Genomic DNA, 22,691 nt, shown 5'->3' with positions numbered 1-22,691 from the left:
TTATGATCACATTGAACAGTTTACAGTTTATTTGCACAAAATGATTAGATTCCTTTAAGTCTGTCGGACAATTATAAAACGTGTTTAATTAAATTTAATTACACGATAAGCTTATTAGTTATAAAAAATAAAATAAAATAAAAAAACACACATGAATACTTCCTGAGAAACGAAGATTGAACAGACATTACAGACTCTAAGTCAATATACAGTAGTGGCCAAAAGTGATTTTGTCAGCATATTGCGTGTATATCATACACACACCTGGACTCGCTGCACACCCACTCTCAGGCTACGTCTACATGAATCTGGATAGATTTGAAAACCAAGTTTTCATTTCAAAACGCTTACCATCCAACGAGCGTTTAAGCGTTTTCCAAAAGTTTCTCATTTTCCAAATGTTCTCATCCACACTGAAATGTCGGAAAACACTAAATTCACCTTACAGCACATGCGTAAACCCTCATTAAAAGCTCACTGGGATGTCACAGACAGAACAAGACAATCAAATTATCACGCAATTCTTCTGGCAGGATCATTTTATTTAGCAAAGTATCTCAGCATCCACTGATCTGTCCAGGTCGCTCTCACTCACCATTATATGTTTGGTTTAAAACGCGACTGCTCTCGTGTTTTACCGCAGAACAGCAAATTAGTGATGTTACATATGACACTGAAGCTTCAAAGCGCGTGTATTGAGTTCGCAGCGCAATTTCTCAAGAAGCTCCGTGCCGGAGCACGTGCTGTTTTCAGAGAAACACGCGATCAACGAAAAATGCCTCACTTTCTTTCCAGTCACGTGAATGCTTCACTTTTGCGTTTCAGAATCTTTGAACCCAGACCAGAGGCTTGTGGAAGTCCATTTACTAAAAATATTTTTATATAAATATGCCTATGTTACATGATCATATATTCTGCCATTTAAACAGCATAGAAATAATAAAATAATTAAACCACCATCCTTTCATCAAGCAATTAACTCTGCTGGAATTTTTATAATTAGTATTGATATAATTGTTACATTTAATTTATTGGCACACTTTAATATGTGAATTATATTATATGAAAACTGAACATTTAGCATTGTCAGGCTTTTATAATGGATAAAACAACGGCGCTGCGCACTCGGGTGAATGGCTGCTATAAATTTAACCAGTCACAAGATGGCGCTGTTTTCGACACTCTTGATGCTTTGAATCTTTTCCTGGAACAATCAGGGGAAAGCCTCAGTGCAGAGCCCGTCTACGAGAGCCTGCCCACTCCCTATTAAGTCCTATTGTACCGAATTTTAGTTGTAGTTCCACCAGAGTTCCACTGGGGGCGATCGCCCATGAGTGCAAAACGAATGGGAGTCTATGGGGCTAGACGGCTAAATTTGTCTCTTTCACCCGATTTCAACCGAAATCTCAGATCTGATTGTAGGTTTTGCAAGTTCAACATGGGTTATAGGTCGAAAGTTGAATGAACGAGTACTTATGTCCTTTCGATTTCTTACAGGTTGAGTTATTGTTGCCCATAACACGCTAGCATTCTGCTAATGAACGCTGATTGGTCAGTGAAGGACTGATTATGACCAGAGATACCGCTTGATGGCATTGTGACTTTTTCACTCAACTTTTTTTTTTTTTTGGTTACTGCCACTTTTATCTGCCTATGGTATTTACACGGAAAATAAATTGAATATGAGTACTTCTTGTGTTATTCTTGTGTTAGGAAATACAGGATACATATGGTATAGTATTGCCACCTTAAAAAAAAAAAACAACCACCACCAATGTCCCGCTCAATAGTGCTAAATATCAATAAAATTTGAAAAAGGAGAAAAATGTCTCGCAGGTGTGCAATGATAATTTGTTCTAATATTGGGCAAAGGGTTGTCCTATTTCTCGATAGGAAAAGAAAGTGCAGAAAAGAAAGTGCAGAGCGCGAAAGCACCAAAGTGACTGAAGGATTGCCGTAAAGCAGTATCTCTGGTCGTACGATGTGTATGACGTCATTGACATTTTAAAAGACTTTTTAAATCAAATAAGTGACTCTAAAAAATCTAACACCCAGCAATGTGTAATTTCTTTGCATCTCCTTTTGAATACAACATTCAAATTACTAGACAAAAAGTATATATTCTGAGAAAAGTGGATTTTGAGGGGTATAGCGCCATAGACCTCCATTCATTCTGCACTCGTCCTGTGAGCGCCCTCATGTGGAGCCAGAGTGGAACTGCAACCAGTTCAGAAGCCGGAAGTTTACAGAGAGTGGAAGTTCTCCCCTTATTAGACATTCTCTGCTCAGTGCTTCATGAGGCTTCATTTGCCCATCCATACAGCAAATGTGAGTTAATTTTCTGTCATCTTTGCAGGACTGCGATATTGTTACACAGAGGTTGCAGCAGAGATGAAACAGGATATAAGTCCAGCAGCTTTATTTACAAAACTTCACAAAACAGAATCTCAGGAACATGAACAGAACAACCAACTTAACGCAACATAACTGATAAAGAACTGAAAGAAACACAAGGCTTAAATAGACAGAAAACAGAGGAACTAACGAGACTAATTAATAAGACACACCTGAACTGAAACTCAAATCAAAACGGTAACCATGGAAACAAACAGGCAGGGGGGCGGAGAAAGACAGAACTGAACTAATAGCAGGGGGGCAGGGTTTTATATTATTTTGAAGTTTCCCCGGGCGCCGCCATTGGCTAGCGGACCCCCACCTGCTGTTAGCATCCCCATTGACTCCCATTAATTTTGGCGTCACTTTGCCAGCGAATAACTTTACATCTGAGGCGTTTAAAGACTCCATTCGTCCATTATTTATTTCTAAAGAAACACGAAAATGTATAAAAGGCTCCATTACCTTGTATCTTGCATTATGGCCCTGTAGAAGCAATTTTTGTAAAAATAGGCTAACGATTGCGTCATAACCACGCGACTCTCTGTCGCACAGTAGAGAATTACCGTATGGACAGGAGGAGAAGCTCGCGGGCAATCGGGGGGACGTGGAGGCAAAATGACAAAATAATTAATCAGAATACCTAGCAAAAGTTTCTCCTGCTCCTATCTCATGGACAGCTCCTACTGACGCTCTCCATCTCTGCAAGATTCGGAAGGGAATGATTCAGATTTCTCTTGGCACAGCTACTAGAAGACAGACGGGTTGCTCACGTCACATCTACATCGTCAAGCTCAGTTTGAGTCTGCGCAGTACGCTCGACCATCAGGAAGTCAGTGCTTCTAATTGACTTCACTTGTCTCCGTTGAATCCAGTGGGGTCGCTGTGTCCAGTTTATATACTGTCTATGACTAATAGACAGATTAACCGAACACAGACAAGAACAGAAATCAAAACAAACTGACATCGTGACAGATATGAAGTGTGTGCAAAGTAACATTTTAGTGAATAGCACATAACAGGCACAATACCGTATAAACATGAATATCTATTGGTACAATATGTGTCACATGACTAAACTTATGCTATCGTTTTTATACCTCCGTTTTCACAGTCCACACTACAACGCGAAAACGTTGAATGCAATTTTTCTGTTGCCGCAAAAATCTTGCGCTCTTGACTCATGAGTCCATGATTAATGCCATTTTTCTTCCTAATTAATTGTACTTAATTGACTTCAATGGTTAAAGTTTCCAGATAATTTAGAGTAAAAAGTGGGAGCAGAAGGGACACGTGTGCAGGGGTTTCGCAAGAGTCTGACACTTCCTCCTTCGGTTTGCTCTTGTGGTTCAGGGTGGTAAAAAACGATATGACGGCAGTGACTCTTTACCCAGAGCACAGGAATCTTTCTCAGAAGCTGGATAGGCTCATTTCAAAAACTTTTTGTTTTATTTTATTATAATTTTTACAGAGAACTTCGACTGTGCGCCAGACTTCGCTGGGCAATACTTCACCGGAGTTTAAATGTGACCTTCACCACTTACAGATGCTTTTAAAAACTGTTAAGTATGTATTGTAATCATGTTTATGTTTTATCTTAATTAGAATAACTGGTAATGCTTTAGATTTTATTAATAAGTCATTTATAAACATTATATAATGCTTTAAACAGTTAGTGTACATTAAAATGTGAATATATGAGAACATGTTAAATTCAAAGAACATTTGAATTTTTATTGTACATTATTATACATGTTATAGGTTTTTTATGTATGTATTATTTATCTTTTTTATCTTTTGAAATATGAATATATGAGAACATGTTAAAATCATTTTTTATTGTACATTACTTAACAATTATATATGTAATAGGGTTTTATAATATTTCTTTTTTTTTAAAGCAAATGGTTTATGTATTTATTATTTATATTTTTTATATTTTGTCCCCCTTTTTCTTTTTTTTTCTTTAAGTTTTCTGTGTTGGCTGTTTCACTTTTTCTTTCAGACATCATAACCATGGCATCAGTCTGGCTCGTGCTTGTGCTGTGGATATATATCAATGCACGGATACAAGGTGAATCAACACAATTTTTTACCCATTACATTTTGATTACGAGACCATTTATTTTATTTTTCTAGAACTTTAAACCTTTTTAATTGATTTAAAATGTATTGTTTTTTAAACAGGAAAACGAATTACAAAATAAATGACCCTTTTCATCATTTGCTTAAAAAATTGGGCAACACTTTACAATAAGGTTTCATTGGTTAACATTAGTTAAGAACATTAGTTAACATGAACTGCATGTATTAGTTAATGTTTATTTCAACATTTACTAATGCATTAAAATCAAAAGTTGTATTTGTTAACATTAGTTAGTGAATTGTCAACTAACATGAACAATCAATGAACAGCTGTGTTTGTATTAACTAGCCTTAACAAAGGTTAATAAATGGTGTTGCTCATAGCAACAACATTGGCTATACAGTAAATAATTGTATTGCAATCTCAAATATGCATCAAATACATAACAATGCAATTTATTTGTTTAGACACACCAAGGTAATGTTTCTGTGATGTCGTGCAAGAACTCCCCACACATTTTGAAATAGGTTTGTTGTCGGGAACGTGTCACGCAATGCAAAGTCACAAGACTAGTGAAGTGGATCGTGTGTTACTAGTTAATTCATTATTAGAGCCCAACTTCTCTTCCTGAATTCATCATGTAGTGTCCAAAAGTGATATCCAGAGGGGATTTCTGTTTTTATTGACCCTAAATTATTTTAGATCCAGGGAAGAACCAATCACTAATCTTAGTTGAGGTATTTATCTTACAAAATTATTTGGCAAAAAAAGGCAAACTACAGCTTCAGGTTTTATTTTACTATGAAAAACAATGTATAGAAAAACCAAAAGCTGACAGGAAAAATCATTCATTGACTACAACATAATCAATCATTCATATTTTGTTGGTTCTCTTTTGTTTTTGCATGTGTTCATCATTTCTTTGTATGACAACCTGGCCAAAAATGATGTCCGCACAATTTGCCATGTTTTATTGCATATTACAAATAAGACAATCGATCCAAGCACAACTGTGCAATATGCTTACGAAATCATTAACGCATTTTTAATAATATTTGAATAAAGGATGAAGATGTACATTTTCCTAGGTCAGACATCACTTTTGGCCACTAAAAACTGAAATACATTTATTATCCGCAGTGATTCAGGCATGTGCTAAGGTACACACTCCAGAATTATTGGTGCTCGCTGGCTCACCCGTATCGGTGTTCTGCTCCATCGAGGACGACTGCTCGCTGACCAAAGGCAAAGACTTTCATGTGAGGTGGAAGATTAACGAGGATATTGCCCCCAGCAATCTCTCTTACCAGGAGAATAACAGGACATATGGCCTACGCGTCTCCAGCCTATTACAAACAACAGAAATCATTTGTGCCCTGTGTGTAGAGGAAGATATCTGCCAAATAGTCAATGGAGTGACAGTAAAAGTGGGATGTGAGGATCTTTTTTTTTTATTATAACAGACCCTTTTCACATTTCCAGGGTTTCTCATAATAAGTCATAGTTGGTTAAACTCTGTAGTGGTGAACGGGGCAGCAAAAATATTTTTTGCATTCCCATTTTCTCCAATAGCAAAATAAAAAAATGAATAATAGCGTTTCCACGGCTTTCCAAAAAAAAAAAAAAAAGATTAAAAAAAAATGTGTATATATATATATATATATATATATATATAGGGAAATTCTGTGCATCTTAAATTACATACTGTCAGAGTAGGTACTGCATTTGAATTCACGGAGTAGGTACTACAAACTCGTCAATGGTGGGGAAGCGTTGTGCCATAAATGATGGAAAATCTTGTCAAAAATAATATTTATAATATATGAAGAACTTTACTAGATTTGCGATGTTGATAACTGTGAACATGCATCATCAACATCTGTGAAAAGGGTCTATGATTAAGTACTATGTTGCTAATTACTAACTACAGTCATAGATCTTAATCAGGGTCCATTCCATATCTAATCTGGCATGAATGAAAACGAGGCTTTGATGTTGGTACTGATCGTTCAACCAGCAAAGCTTATCTTATACAGACTGTATTTCCATCCTTCACAGCCTTGTTTCCATTCACACCAAATTAAATATGGCGTCTGCTCTGAAAGGTCAGTTATTACATTCACACCAAGAAATTTTATTTGAAGAATATTATATTTGCAGAAATGTAATCATCAAGACTATTCATCATTGTCATTCCAGGCCAAAGTTCACCAGACTTATAATCTTCCTTATATCTTTAAAGATCTTCCACCCATTCCTCGAAACCTGAGCTGTGTGTTGAATGCAACGAATCCATTCAGTCTCCTGTGTCAATGGGATCCTGGTGATGACACAGCCAGCCTTCCTACAAATTATACTCTTCACGCATTGAGGTACTAATTTCTGCTGACATTTTCAAAACTGTAGCTTGTTTATGGATCAATCTCACAAAGGTCACAATTCACTCTAAAAATCTAAATAAAGGGGATAAAGGAAATTAAAAAACGAACAAAGCTGAATTTTAGGATCATTGGGATTTTTTTTTGCATTACAGTTTCATGACAATCAAGTACATTTCCCCTGACAAATTTGCTTTACCGTAGTGCATCTAGAGAGCAGCAGACATGCAGGTTAGGTGGATTGGACATGCCAAATTGGCCGTAGGTGTGAATGCGTGTATGTGTGAGTCCCAAGCCATGTAATGGGGAGAGCTAGGGAAAGACCTGGCAACCTATCCCGGAAATAACATTGCTAAGAAAAATCATGGACAGGTTTAGGGCAACTCACAGGTATCGCACACCGGACAAGCAAATTCTATTGTCAGTTTGTGGTCAACAATATTGTTATATTTAAGGACATTATGAAATTAAGAAAATGTCTGTACTGTACGCTAAGTGTACAATTTTTGGATTGGATTGGATAATGAGGAGGGGTGAGGATCCAGGGTCCAGCCACACTCAATCCATCACCTCCCCAGAGTCAGACCCAGCGCACACACCCACTACTGTTATGGATTCAGAGCCCAATGCAGACCAAGAGACCCAGCTGATTCTCGCCATGGAAATCGAGCCTGAGCCAATGCCCACAATGGAGCCAGAGCCTGCACCCCTCTCTGCCTCGGCTCCACCGGAGACCATGGTCCTCATGGCTCCACCAGGCTCCCTTATCCCTCCGGCTCCACCTTGGTCAGTCGTCACCCTGTCTACGCCAAAGACCTACGGGCCTTCAGCTATGCTTCATCCCTCCAACCTTCGTTTCCAGTGGGCTCCGCCCTGCTTCCGGCTCTTTGGTCTTCAGTCAAACCGGCTTCGCCTCCATCCTCTGGTACTCTGGCTCCACCTCAGATGCTGGTCGCTGTGGCTCCACCTTGGTCTCCAGACCCATCAGTGTTGCTCAGTCCCATCTATTCTCAGCCTGCCTGCCCCTTGTGCTCCACTTCTAATGGTTCATCACTGTCCTCCATGGCTCCTCCCTCTAAGGAATCCACCATGACCTGTCCTCTTGTGTCGCTCTGAGTTCTCGTCGGCCGTCCGTCCACAGTCCACTCCTTCATGGACTCTTGCACCATCCTCTCCTTCATGGCTCCTCCCACGCTCTCTTTCCCAAAATTCAGCCTTGGTGCAGAATTACAGCCACTACGAGCCAGTCCCACAATGAGCTTTCCTTAGGACGTGCCATTTCTGTGTCTGTAGCTTTAAATGCTAATGAGGAGGAGAGAGGTGGGGCAAGGTGGAGGGTGGGGGTGTGGCCTTGACCAGCTTGCGGCCACTGTACCATGCGCTAATGTTTACAGTGGATGTATCGCAATGGCTCGTAGACACACAGTCGTTCAAGCTTTCCAGTTTGACCCAGAATCTGATCCGGATGGAGAAGCACCTGAAGAAGCTGCAACTCAGCGGCTACAGCAGGATGTCACCGAATGGTTAGTTTAAAATATTGTGTCTGGATAGGGTACTTTAGTTGGTTTGTTTATGTATGCTGTTACAGTTATTATCATGTAGCTAACACTAGCCTACGTTGTTGGCTTTTCATGTTGCTCTGATTTGCTATCGTTCTAAAGCTGTATTAGCATCTATATCAGTAATCTTTGTAGTTTAGAGAAGACTGTACTCTGGATAATTTTTTAATGACAAAGAGAAAATAAAATTAAGTACCCACTGGTTCTTCAGAGGCTCGGATGAAGGAACTAAAAAAATACTTTTGTGTTCATTTGTACATCCAAACACCGAGCAGCTGCCATGCTTCGCTCGTTTGCAAGCCATGATGTCTCTCGAGGAAAAAACAATATCGCGCTCGCACGGTCGTAGCTCATTTTCTCATGGGCGGGCCAAATTCTCTGAGTGGGCAAAGCAGAGAAAGGGGAGGTAACCTTTCCCCGTATGACGACATAGGGAAGATTCCAGATTGGCCCATCTTGGATTGGCCTGGACTTGATTTACAGCTATCGCCATTTCTAGCCACTGGGGGACCATAGGCAGGCTTGGGGGACTCATATTAATGTTAAAAAAAACCTCACAAAGTGAAATTTTCATGCTATGGGACCTTTAACATAAATACTTTGTTATTAGAACCCATTTTGGACTCTTCATCTTTCATCTGATTTTTAAAGAGCTTGTGACATAAAGAGCTTGTAAACATAACTTATCACTAGAAAAATGTAAATAACCTGTTAAACATGAAAGTATCTGTTCTCCTTATATAGAACCTATTTAACATAAAGGGTTCTTTAAAAATGAGTTAAGAACCCTAAAGTTCTATATAGAACACTATTGAACCCTTTTAAGAGTTCAGATAATAATGAGTACAATAATGTGATGTTTTGCATTACAGTAAGAGGAATTGGGGGAAATGTGTTTCACTGTCTTGAAAATAATGTAACAGTGAGCCAGCAAAATATAAATGCACTATTTCCAATGACTTTTTGTGGTTAAATATGACTTTATTGTGACTTAGTGACATTCACTCTTATGGTTTAGAGTAAATTCAGTTTAATTTGTGATATAGTTGTGGTGACAGGTTTTATAAATTGTTCATTTCTGCAGGGCCAAATTAGAAAAGACTGAACATGAGATCCCACCTGGAAAGCATTTCTTCTTGCTGCCACGGGAGTCTTATAGTACATATTTCGAGTTGGAGGTTTATGTGACAGCAGTGAATGTCTTTGGAAATGCCACTTCTGCTCCTCTGAAACTGATACCTATGGAAACAGGTAAAAGAGCAATCAGCTTTATTCCTCTGGCAAGAATTAAGAATAAATGTGGAACTAGTGACTTCATACCAGGATTGTGCTCTATGCAGAATTAATTTAATTGCTGAACATATACATATGAATTGATATATAGGATGTTGAATAGTAATTGTGAGTATACAAAGCAGTACCAATTTAAATAGACAAATTAAAAAAGAATGAAAAAATTGTTTGTTTGTTTTTTTTAAATAGTTTTATGCGATTTTATTATTTTATATGCATTACTCATAAACAGGCTGTCATAGATGCAACATATGGGGTATTTTCAGAAACAATAGATAATACAAATAAACAATGGAAATTTGGATTTAATTAATTTCATTATACTTAATAAAAATAAATCATAGTGCACCATACTATACTTTATTTAAAATGGAGCAAAAGGACAGAAAAAATAAATAAATCTTGAAAATAGAGCATTTTGATTTGAGTGATCCTGAAAGTTTTTACATTGTATTTCTAAATTTGATGTAATCATTAGATTTAAATGTTGGTGTCAATATTAAGTTTTATCAAGTTGTCTGACAACAGTATGGTGGACATTTTCCTGACGTGAATAAGCATAATTCAGTCGTGACAACTCTCGGAATAGTCATGTTATTGAATATGGCAATGTTAATGTTATTTGGTTTTGGCGGACTAGATCTGCTACACTGCTGCTGTTGCTGCAGAGCCTGTATGGACTTGCTACTGCTAACAGATACACAGACACACTGCTGTGAGCATGTAAGATATGCTGCCGCTGCTGCATGAATAGATATAAGCCCCTTTCACACAGCACAGTGATCCCGGCAAATTGCCGGGAAATTGCCAGAACGCCTTCTGTGTGAACGCAGATTTCATAAGCAAACTTAAGACGCTGCTGAGACATTTCAAGTCACATCGATAAGTCACATCGATGTCACGTGTCTTTATGGGCTTTTTACGGGTTGTGTGTGAACGCACTCTCTGATTCCGGAAAATCACTGGCAGTGTGAATGAACCAAAATCAAACAAACCCAGGTCAAATCCCGAGTCACTTTATCTGTGTATTTTCCGGAATCTCTGTGTGAAAGGGGCTATACATAAATCCCGTAGCAGATCTCGGCAGCTGGGGGAGGTGGGAGGGTTTCAGAGGAACTGAATTGTGTGAATAAAACAGCTTCGCTACTGAAAGCTACATTATATTTCTCAGCAACAAGGTGCTCTCACAAAAAACAAAAACAGCTATCACATAGAGACGCTGTACAGACACAGGTACCTCACTCTCTCTCCGGTTCGTTAATTTATTCGAAATCATTCAAATAAGTGTAATGACTGAATAAGATATTTAGCCAAAATTATTTACCATTGTTTTGTCACAAATCTTTTTATGGGACTAATACAATTAAAAGTTCTCTGAATTGCAATTCAGTCATTTTCACATTCTAATTTAACATCTTTAAACATTAAAGTAAATTTCAGGCGCACCAATTCTTAAATTCTGTAAATTGTTTTGCACAATTCTGCTTCTGGTTGTATCAGTCAAACTTTACCTTTGAAGTAGACCTTTCATAATTATGAAGGCCATGACATAAGCGGTTGTGTTTTGAAGAGTATTGGGCCTGTCTTAATGTATGTGTTGTGATAAAAAAAAAAAAAAAAAAATATATATATATATATATGTAATGTATTACAGTAAAATTCAGCGCTCCAGAGATGAAGAGGGTTGAAGCAGATGAGCCTGGCTGCTTACAGTACAGATGGAGTCTTTCACCGTCTGAGGCATGGCTGCCTTTGACCCTCAGTGTAGAGCTGAGATTGACAACACTGAACCAGCAGTTGGTAAGTGATTGCTTTTCATTATAATATTGCTTGATCAGCTGAAAGGTGAAACAGTTTGCAAGTTATCTGAGACAGTGTCTTAAATAATCCTTCTATTATAGGTTTCTAACTTCCGTGAAAAACAAGGAAACACAATAAAAAAATGTGGCCTCCTTCACTGGACAAAATATAGCAGCAAAATGCGAGTGAAGTACCGTCCATGGAGTGAATGGAGTGAATGGAGTGATCCGAAAACAAGCACCACACTTATGACGGGTAACAAGTTATATGTCTTCACTACCTTCCAACAAAATGCTGTATTCAGAATTTTACAAATGACTGTAAAAATAATGACAATAATTATAATAACCTAGTTGTACTGCGTTGTGGAATAGTGTCTGGTGATCGGTGTTGACCGCAAATGCAACAGCATGATTAGTTCATGTCGCAGTGCATCCTGGGAACCTATGATGACCAAAATATACCGTGCACATTACAATACTGTGCAAATATACAAGAGATTATAATACGACACGACAGATAATCGTTGTGATTCTACAGCAAAACGCTGCTAAAGTTCGATTCAACCATCAACATATTAAAAATATTTTATATATTTGAAATATGAGGAAAGAACAAAACACTAAAGTTGGTTAAGGTATTTATCTGAGAAAATTATTTGGCAAAAAAAGTACAGCTACAGGTTTTATTTTACTATGCAAAACAAAACAAAAACTGCATAGAAAAAACAAAAAGAAAAAGCATGCATTGACTACAACATAATCAGTTATTCATATTTTGCTGGTTCTCTCGTTTTTTTGCATGCGTTCATAATTTCTTTCTATGAAAGCCTGGCCAAAAACCGTCCGCACAATGTTTCACGCAGGTCAAAATAAATCAACTCCAAGCACAACTGTGCAATCTGCTAACAAATTTTTAATAATATTTGAATAAAGGGTGAAGATGTCAATTTCCCTTGGCCGGACATCACGTTTGTCCACTATTGTATATTTACCTGTTTGTTGTATGACTTGTCGACACTCAGAACTAGTTGTTGTATTTTCAGCTCCGGCTGGACGTTTGGACACATGGCTTAAAGTGAATGATCAGGTCGCACAGCTCTACTGGAAGGTGAGAGTCTTTCTGATGGTCACCGTTATGGCATGCTCCTGGAAAATGTAGTCCTAACCCTATCCCTACCCCTAAACCTAACCCTACCCATAACCTTTCCCTGAAATCAGAGGGAAATGATAGGTGAATAACACTGATGTAGAAGCACATAACCCTGGTTGAAAGCCTAAACATGTTGCACTTGAAATCAGGTTCATCCTTTTGGACAGTCCTGACACAAAATCATCTATCCCTCTCATTTTATATTAAATAGGGCATATAGTGTGCAGTGTATAATATTATATCACACACACACACACACACAAATGACCAGTCAATTAGTGATTGAAAGATCTCTGATGTTCATTCACATTTGTAAAGGTCATGCTATTCGAATGTCCAAAGTTAAACTCTATTTGACTGAATCTTCAGCATCCTGTGAAAATGTTTATAAAAACATACATCCAAAGTTTATGGGACAATTAAGACACTGCAGCAGGAAAGATTCAGTTATAAATATTAAGTTACGTCCAGTGTTTCAACTCATGCCATGATCTGGTAACTTTCACATGCAAGGATTCGAAGAAGGGACATGAAGCAAAACTTTAGATTGTTTTTACAAATTCAAAATCGTTTTTTCTGCGAGAACCGACTGCATATCTCGCAGATCTATTGAACCTGGAACTTCCCATTAACCACTGCCTTGTCTCATTTTAGCCCTCAAAAGATTTCCGTGCCAACGGCTGGGATTTGTTTTACACTGTCGAATCAAAGGAGCCTAAAACGACTTTGTGTGTAACTCAAAAAAGCCACTGCTCTTTCAATCTCAACAAGTCGATTAAAAAGGTCTACCTGAGAGCCAGGAATGCAGTGGGGAGCTCGGATTATATCCAAGTGCCAGTGTATCACAAGACAGGTATTCAATTCCCATCGCAGACTATATTTCTGACAGATGTTCTCTCAGTGATGTTTGATGACTTGTTCTTGTCTGGTTTTAGGGCCGGAATCTGTGTCTAATGTCAGTGTGCGTCCCCAGTCGGACACGTCTGTGCTCATAGCGTGGGAAAGCCCCAAATCCTCCGGTGTCACAGGATACACGCTCGAGTGGAGATGTCTGACTGAGGAAGATCCCCTGTCCTTCATTCTGATGGACAAAAACAACTCCAGTCTCTTACTAACAGGTATTTGCTATTATAGCAAATAATAATGTCAACCATATGAACAACCGGTCAGAAGTTTGGATTCAATATTTTTCTTTTATTTGAACAAAAATGCAGTAAAAGTTGTGAAATATTACAATTTTAAATTGTTTTCTATGTGAATATATAGTAAACTGTAATTTATTCCTGTGATCAAAGCTGAATTTTCAGCATCATTACTCCAGTCTTCAGTGTCACATGATCCTTCAGAAATCACTCTAATATGATGATTTGCTGCTCAATTATTATCAGTTATCATTGGTGCTCAGTTATTAATATTTTAAAAACAGTGTTTGCTGCTTAATATTTTTTGTGGAAGACATTAAATAGAATAAAAAGTTCAAAAGAACAGCATTTATTTGAAATAGAAATCTTTTGTAACATTATTATAAATATCTTTACTGTAACTTCTGATCCAATTAATGCATCATTTTTTTCACGATAATGTTCTGCTTCCTTTTGTGGCTTTCCCTTTTCTAGATGGTTTCTATGGTTACTCACTGATTATGTTCACCTGAGTCTTGTTTGGTTTTTCGTTTAGCTCACAGTTTGGTTCTTCTCTTTTTCTTGTGTTGTCTTTACATTAATGAAGATATTACGTAGTTTTCTGCCTTCTAGAGTGCCTTCTTAGGGTACTTCTATATAACAACGATGTACTAAAAACGGAAACGTTTTTCCTTCGCATTTTTCGTGTACAGATTCACGTTATTGTAGATTACATGTATACATGTAACAGTATTGCTTTCAAAAACTTAACTTGAAACGTGTTTTCACGTTTGTGTTTTCATGTCCCCAAAACGCTGTTGTCGTGTAAATGAACGGCAAAATGTGTAAAAAGTTTTTAGATAAAATTATTATCTATCTTACCCCAAACTTTCGAATTGTAGTTTATCGCAGCAAATCCGCATATTAGAATGATCTTCTGAAGGACCTCTGTGACACTGAAGACTGAAAATTCAGCTTTGCCTTCATATAAATAAATTGCATTTTAAAATATGTTAAAATAGAAAATTATTTTATAATTATATTGTATTACATAATACAATTCTGTTATTCTATTTTAAATTGTAATACTATTTCACAATATTACCGTTTTTACTATATTTTTTATCAAATGTAGTCTTGATGAACAGAAATCTTAATTATTCCAAACATTTGACCCGTACTGTAATAATAATAATAATAATAATATTAATGAAAAAAGTGTCAAATTTTATTTGGTTAAATAGGGTTTGAAGTGCTAAGTCGCTTTAAAAATTTACATTACAAATCATTTGGTATTTAATCTTTTATTTTCTTATTTGTTGCTGAAAAAGTGCATGCAAAACTAATCATGGCTGTTTTATTTCAGGGTTAACGCCTTACGAGCCCTACGAAATCTCAGTTTTTCCCAAATATGCTGACAGGGTTGGACATCCTCGTACCGTAATGGCATATAGCAGCGAGAAAGGTGTGTCTGAGGGCTTTCCATAAACCTGGGAAATGATGTGCAATAAAGCAAAGCCGGAGAATGATACAAGACTTCCATCTAGTGGGCTCATATTTCCATAGATGTATAATTCTAGCATGCTGACAAATGTCTCCTATGTTCTCACAGCACCATCTGAGGCACCGGATTTGTTTCAGAAAATCCATCATTCACAGGTCGAACTTAGCTGGAATGAAATTCCCCTTAAACAGAAAAATGGGATCATTCAAGGATATACTATTTACCTTTGGAATGATATTAATGATACCCGAGGTATTCAAGGATTCAAAGAAGTTCATAACAGATTTTCAGATTTCATAACTATTTTATTAACCATAATGTTTCTATTCTTTTTCAAGTTATAAACACTGAGAAGTCCAATGTTGTGGTGGGAGATCTTCAACCGCTTACCAAATATTATGCCACAGTATCGGTTTTTACAAAGGGTGGAAGTTTTAACGGATCAGTTGTGTCCCTGGCAACTGCAAATATTGGTGACTATTTTTGACCACACTGTTCAATTATTAATAGTACACATTCTAAGACCTATACTATTCAAATATGAGTGTTTATGAATAAGATTTCAATAATAACTTTTACAAGCCATAATCACTAAGTGCATTTAGTCATGCATTAGTGTAATATGAATGCACTCCTTAACATTCTACAACTATTCTACAGCATATTTTTTTTTAAATGATGGCTCTTGTGGCCTCATGCTTTGGCAATGTTTCCTTTGGTTTTATACTTATTATAAATGTGTACATATTATAAATCTAAGTGTGATGCAGTTCATCAGACAAACAAATTTGACATTTTATTTATTATATTCTGTGTAGAGGGAAAGTATGAAGATTTATTTTCATTATTGGTTTGATTATTGAAAATGTTTTTCAGGTCGATTAGACATGGTGGTCTTTGTTATCCCAGCATGCATTGGGTTATCCCTTCTCGTCATCATTGTTGTGTTTACCTGTTTGGGGAAACTTGAACGGTGAGCATCCACAGGCTTGTTAAGTACACTGGAAATATTTGTAGAAATATATATTTTTTTCTTAGAAATTGCTCGTGAGTTTTAAAATGCATTACAAAGAAACGGCAAGTAATACAATTTAATTAAATGTGACATCTTGAAGTAGAAAAAACTAAAAGAGTATTTTCTTGTAAAACATACTCCAATAATCTTTATTTGCAACTTCTAGAAATCATTTTTACAGTAGTTTCTGTGTGGTTGTCACAGGGTGAAGATGTGTTTGTGGCCTATCATTCCCGACCCTGCCAACAGCAGCATTAAGAGGTGGACCACCACTGACTCACTGCAGGTACTGTATGATCAACTGCTGTAGTCTGACTAATGAACCTGTTAACTCTGTGAGCGCTCACATAGAAATGCACTATCCAAACTTAAATGGTTATAATTCATGAATGCTTTGGAATACAGACCTAAGGTCTCTTAAAGAAGACACTCGGCAGATTATTGCTCTTCAAAAAATTGTAAAAAAAAGTTACAAAAGTTTAAGTTTACCGTAAAGCAAATGTACTGTACTAAAGAACATATTTTATACTATATATATATATATATATATATATTACTAGATTATTTGGACTCTAAATTTGTTATAAAATTTAAGGCATATATCTAGTCAAGTTGTGTTCCAATTTTGGAGTAATTGATATTGCAAAAACCGAGGTTCCTGTGAGATTTTCTTTAGGTGTTTTACCGAAAAGTATGGAAGCTTGTTTCCGCCACGGACTAAAACAATTTAAAAGATTTTTGACTTTTTTTCGGATTTTTTTTTTTTTGCGTGTTTATATCTCATAATTCTTACTTTCTAACTCTTTAAATATATATATATATATATATATATATAAAAAAAGATAAAAAGTCGCAATTACTCTTTATTCTGTGGCGGAAACAAGCTTCCATAAAAAAGCGACATCCATATTCCACTGATTTTTGTTTGTATGCGTTCTCCTGTCACAAATGAACACGGTTCTATCAAAGTATCACTTCTAACACAAAATAGTGGCCAAATATGGAACACTGAGTCTCAGACCTTTCCAATGATATGTTTTTGTCAAGATTAGAAAAAGATTTGATTATAAAATAATGCAGTAAATTTTGCAAAGTTTGAAACATGAGAGAGCCCACTAGGGGGAGGAGCCTGCTAAAAGGTTTTAAAGTACCGATTCCATGGTAACGCAATGTCTAATTTCAAAATGGTTATCTCCGAGTGTTTAAGCTTTCCAATGATACTTAAGTTATGATGATTACTAAAATATATTCTAGAGAAAATAAGGCAATAAAAAGTGTGTCAAGTGTCGTATTACTGAAAAAATTGTCAATTAGAAATAGTCAATCAAACTGTTCAGAAATTTCATATCTTTACATGTTTTTGTTCAAGGGCATGCCTCCCTATAAAGAAGACAAGGACCCTGTGTTGGTGTTTCTGTCCCGCTTCAGTCTTCTTGATCTCTCTGAGAAAGAGCCGTTCAGGGGTGACTACGTCAAGGAGAGTCAGTGGTCACATGATATGGTCAGTCGTAATGGGAGTCACCGCTCTTTCCAGGCCTGCAGTTACGACTCGGAGCAGGACAGGGACTCAGTCCCTTACGCCACTGTGGTTTTCGGTGGTTCGCATCAAAGCCACTCGACCCCTCTGCCACCCTACGTGCGCTCTGAGTCCACACAGCCCCTGTTAGGAGGGGACGAGCCTGGCAGTCCTCCACCATACGAGAACGTGTCGCTAGGCAGGCGTGTTTCTAAAGCGAAACACTTCACTGCGTTTCCTCACAATTCCACTGGAAGTGAGGAGAACGAAGAACTTTGGGAAGAATTTCCAATGCTCAGATCCTTAGAGATCAGGGATCCTGATCATAACTAAACTGAATTTGAGTCTATATAGAAAACATGCAGGGGCCCCGAAAAATAACACAGGCTCATTGGAAAAACGTGCCTCTACCTACATTTTTGCAAAAACTTGCAAAAAAAAAGAAAAAAGAAAAAAAAAACAGACCAACCACTGCCGTTTCCATCTTAAATTAACACTAAAACTGTTAATCATTTTCACACAAAATAATTGCAGATTATTGAATAATAGACTTATTTTCATGCAGTTCCTTGCAAAATATTATTTTATGACTTCAAAACACTTTTACCATAGTGCAAGATTTGTAAACTAATACATTTTGACGTTTGCATCACATGACCAGCTCATCCGTGTGTGTGTCTTCTCTGAGCAGTGCACTCGTGATGTGAAGCGCTCGAGTACGAGTCCCGTGAAACACCAATCATGATAAAACAGCTCAAAGACTGGAAGAAGTAGCTAAAATGGCTCTGTTGCTTCACCAAATGTGGTTTAATCTCACCAAATATGGTTTATGGTTTAGTGTAGGTGGTTCATTATTAACAAGCATGACAGAGCATTAACCTTTTAGTGCCACTGACCAGACAATTCAATTCAGAACTGCTGCGATACTACAACAACCAACACAATAAAACGTTGCCAGATTCACGTTCGTTTTGTTTTTGGAAAAAACGACGAATGTGCTTTTAGAGCCACTTACTGGACATTTCACTTTGAAAGTGTTGCAAAATGTGCAAGACGTAATGTAATTTCATTGTGTAGAAATGTTTCCACAGGCAGGTTTTCCCAATGAGCCTTAGTTGCCAAAGAGTCTGCGTTCACACAGAGGCTGGATGGGGTCATAACATGATTGTTTTCCCTCACATATTTGTTTTATGAATGACAGTGTGATCATCAGAAATGACAATCTGGACCACTGCCACTCAGGTCATTATCTGAACTGTCTTTAATATTGCCAGGGACTGTATATCCATAAAACAGACCGCTGGTATTACAACAAATGGGAGAAAGTGGAACTTTTAATATGGCAGATTTAATAAAGTAAGTCCCGCTTCCAAATAGAAGAGCCATTCATATGTGAAACGTGTCACATACAGTAGATGCATTTAATCAAGTTTCATGTTTTCAAGGTAGCCGGATAAAACTAGACAAGAATTTACCTAAACAAGAATGTCTATTCTTGTGTTCTTAGCATTGAGAAACTGCAGCAAATTTCAGTAGCATTTTTTTTTATATATATATTAAGAATAATGCTATTCATGATATCCAGTTTAAAAGAAGCACATTTCTGTTTTGTTGTCAGTGAAGAGATGATGAGTCCTATTGATGGCAATGCGGGAGTAAATAAGACAAATAATAATAATAATAATAATGCTGGCCAGCACTGATGTGTTCATTTCTGTGGCTGTATTTTTGTATATATGATTTAAATTAGAGTATGTACTAAAAGGAGCACAAATATGTCTGATTTGTATCTGTATGTTTTTATTTTTGGAAAAAAGAAAAGAAAAAAAGAAACATTTTATGTTAATTGTTAATTTACGTCATAATTACTCATTGTTTCATCATGTTTGATACGTGTTTTGCTATATACATTTACCTCTTGTCTGTATGGTGCTTTAAATTGAGTATTTTTATATGCATTTTGAACATTTTTAAAGAGTACAAATTGTGGTTACATCTGGCAATGTATAACAACACCTCCTCTGGAAGGATAGAATACAGTTTTTACATGATTTGGCAATTCATAATTTTATGTGTGACGGTGAATGGTTTTCAGCATGTAACGTTTAATAAAAAAACTTTTCTAGAAGCTCAGCAGAAACTCTGTTTACATACTGATGAAAATATACTGCCACCTACTGAACCGGAGTGTGCTTCACGGCTTCAAGCTCTTATGCTAAATCTTAACAATGAAGTATTGCAGATGATTTAAGGCAATGGCAATAAGTTCTTTAGTATATACCGATTCCTGAATGATTCAGTGAGTTGAACAAAGTGGTTGCGTGACTGATTCAATTACACATTCATAAAGACAGTCGAATGAATCAGCAGTTTGAACAGGTTGAATGAATGATTCAATGACTCACTCATAAAGACTATGAACTTGTCTGAAGGAGTGTGACTACATATGACTATGTAGAAGGAGTGTAACTATGCAAACTGCAGACATAGTCTAAAATCTTAAAGTGCCCCACTACTAAAGCACTGACAGTCCTGTATGAAACACTCAAACAAAGACACAAAGAGTGAGATGTCGTCCTAAGAGGCCTATATCTCTCCGGTTCACCCATGATCATCTCGACTGTTTTATATCAGCACTTTTGAAAGACAGACCGGATAGTCAAATTCGAAGACTGGAAATCGATGTTTCAAGTTACTGTTTTTTTATAAAAAATATGTAAAACTAAAAATCAATTGTTAATGGTTTTAACAATCACATGAACAAACAGCATTTACCCTTAAGTTTTTCAAACATTATACAACATTTCGAGACATCCTAACACTGAGTTCATTAATGAGTCCGATGCAGATTCTGTAACCACTGTGGGATTCATTTCCCAAAAGCATCATAAGCGTAAGACTGTAGAAACCATTGGCACCAATAGTCTACTGGCTTTTACGACTGCTGAATTCAGCAAGTTCATTTCGTGTAGTATTCCTCAGAGTTTGTGAGTCATCTTGAATGATTCATTAAAAGAATCAGGTCCTTGCATTTTTGTATTTCATTTTCTTGCCATTGTTTTGTCATACACTGATGTTTTAAAGCTACACTGTGTACTTTTTTAAGTTGATCCTTAGCAAAAAAACACTTTGTTCTTTCAAAATGATATGTGCTCATTAATGTGTAATTACTTCCACCAACTAATCAAGTATTCTCGTAAGCGTAGAATCTGCCATTCAGGATACATACGAGCGAGTCGCTTGAACGGCGGAAGCCATGTTGCGCCTCCATCTTGAAAATACATTAGCCAAAGAGGGACATACCTGGATATTCAAGCTTCGCCTTTCGCGTTTTGACACTCAGTGGCACCGTGACGAATGCGAGGGGGAGATTACTCGCGACTGCCAGCAGATTTGAAATAATACGGCCACCGTAGGAGTTAAAACGCCCTCGGAATGGGAGGGGCTAGAAAGTAATATTCAGTTGGTAGTTATAAACAATTTCACTGCTAGATGGGAGAAAATCCTACACAGTGTAGCTTTAAGGTATTATCCAGCTAACCGGGAACATTCTCAGACCTCCAGCTAACCAGTTCTTCCAGTAACATTAATATAATGTTTATTTTAAAGTTATCTGGTCTTTAAAACCCATTTAAGCCCACAGCAACTAACTTGCCACAGTGTATAGTTGTCATTTTCCTTTTTTCCTTATTTTTCTAGATGTTATCCATGTTTTATGTCTCAATGACATGCAAGCAAACAACCAAATAAAGGATTTCAAAAAAAAAAAGAAAAAAAAAAAAGTATTCACTTCCTTCCTGTCAACTTCCTACCTCTACTTCCAGGAAGCATGGCGAAGGCAAACCCTCCCAAAGAAAGGTCATTTTCATGTTACTAATAAGTATTTTTTGTTGACATATATATATCTACATAATCATGAAGGTCTCTAGAATCATCCAAACAAAACAAATCTTCCAAGAGATCTATATTTTTTTGGTCCCACTTTATATTAAGTGGCTTTACAGTAAGTACTATGTACTTACATTGAAATTAATAATTTGATACAATGTACTTATTGTGTAACTACATGTTTTTACATTGTACTTGCATTTTAAAAATTCCTGCATGTAATTACAGCTGTAATTAATTTATATAATTACATTTGTAATTACACAGTTGACCCTTCCCTTACACCTTAAACCTACCCAATCCACCTCACCTGTCCCTAACCTTACCCGTATCACACCTCAATAGCAGCAAAAGTGTTTTACAATACAACATGAACACAAGAAGTACATTGTACTTATTTTTTGATGTAAGTACATAGTACTTAACGCCACTTAATATAAAGTGGGACCATTTTTTTTTTATACTTCAAAAGTCCAAGTGGCAACAAATGCTTTGTAAGTACATATATCATGGTAAAATTGGGAATACTGTTTTAATAGGTTAATAAATCAAGGTTATTGGTCTTGTTTAGTGCATAAACACAACTCAACCCTTTAAATCTTTACAACCCTTTACATCTCTACTGTTCATACATTGTCTGTATGCACTGTTATGTTTGTTATTTGCCATTTTGTTATTTGTTTTTTTGTTTGTTATATAGATATAATTTTTTCTCTATTTTATTTATTTGTATTTATTTATTTTCATTTAACTTTTTGATCCACAATGCCCTGTTATGGCTGCACTTTGTTCTGCACTATATATGTTCCACCACTTTAAGACAAATGGATTTGTTGTTTGTTGTGTTTTCATATTCAATAGGTTATAAGCTAGATGCAGCTTTTTTGGGTTCACATCAAATGTTCTTCGACTTTTATACATAATAAATTTGTTTATGAATGAAGTTATTTTGAGATAGATGCCAAATGTTTTCCTCCTATTCATA

General features: G+C 36.6%; 1 protein-coding gene across 2 annotated transcripts; it reads left to right on the top strand.

Moving 5' to 3' along the window:
- The first annotated feature begins 3,763 nt into the window (after positions 1-3,763).
- csf3r (colony stimulating factor 3 receptor) lies at positions 3,764-19,946 on the top strand. 2 transcript variants are annotated; one of them, XM_084088608.1, is made up of 16 exons: positions 3,764-3,960; positions 4,400-4,468; positions 5,621-5,914; positions 6,723-6,852; positions 9,502-9,668; positions 11,365-11,510; positions 11,612-11,765; positions 12,556-12,620; positions 13,317-13,515; positions 13,598-13,780; positions 15,150-15,248; positions 15,396-15,539; positions 15,626-15,760; positions 16,164-16,260; positions 16,507-16,588; positions 17,672-19,946. In XM_084088608.1, the coding sequence occupies exons 2-16, from the start codon at positions 4,411-4,413 to the stop codon at positions 18,149-18,151; spliced, it is 2,433 nt and encodes an 810-aa protein (XP_083944734.1). In that variant the 5' UTR covers positions 3,764-3,960; positions 4,400-4,410; the 3' UTR covers positions 18,152-19,946. The 2 variants fall into 2 exon arrangements, with proteins under 2 accessions (XP_083944734.1, XP_083944735.1); XM_084088609.1 differs by having other exon boundaries at positions 4,366-4,468.
- The last annotated feature ends 2,745 nt before the right edge of the window (positions 19,947-22,691 follow it).

Source organism: Abramis brama (assembly GCF_963993115.1).
Source record: "Abramis brama genome assembly, chromosome: 17".
NCBI classification, from domain to species: Eukaryota; Metazoa; Chordata; class Actinopteri; order Cypriniformes; family Leuciscidae; genus Abramis; species Abramis brama.
This window is presented reverse-complemented; position numbering and strand designations above follow the sequence as displayed.

Bases quoted from the DNA above. Each gene is read 5' to 3' on its own strand.
- csf3r (XM_084088608.1), top strand. From the start codon at position 4,411: ATGGCATCAGTCTGGCTCGTGCTTGTGCTGTGGATATATATCAATGCA. The intron at 13,516-13,597 runs GTATTCAATTCC...GTCTGGTTTTAG, and splicing joins GCCAGTGTATCACAAGACAG to GGCCGGAATCTGTGTCTAAT. The intron at 13,781-15,149 runs GTATTTGCTATT...GTTTTATTTCAG, and splicing joins CTCCAGTCTCTTACTAACAG to GGTTAACGCCTTACGAGCCC.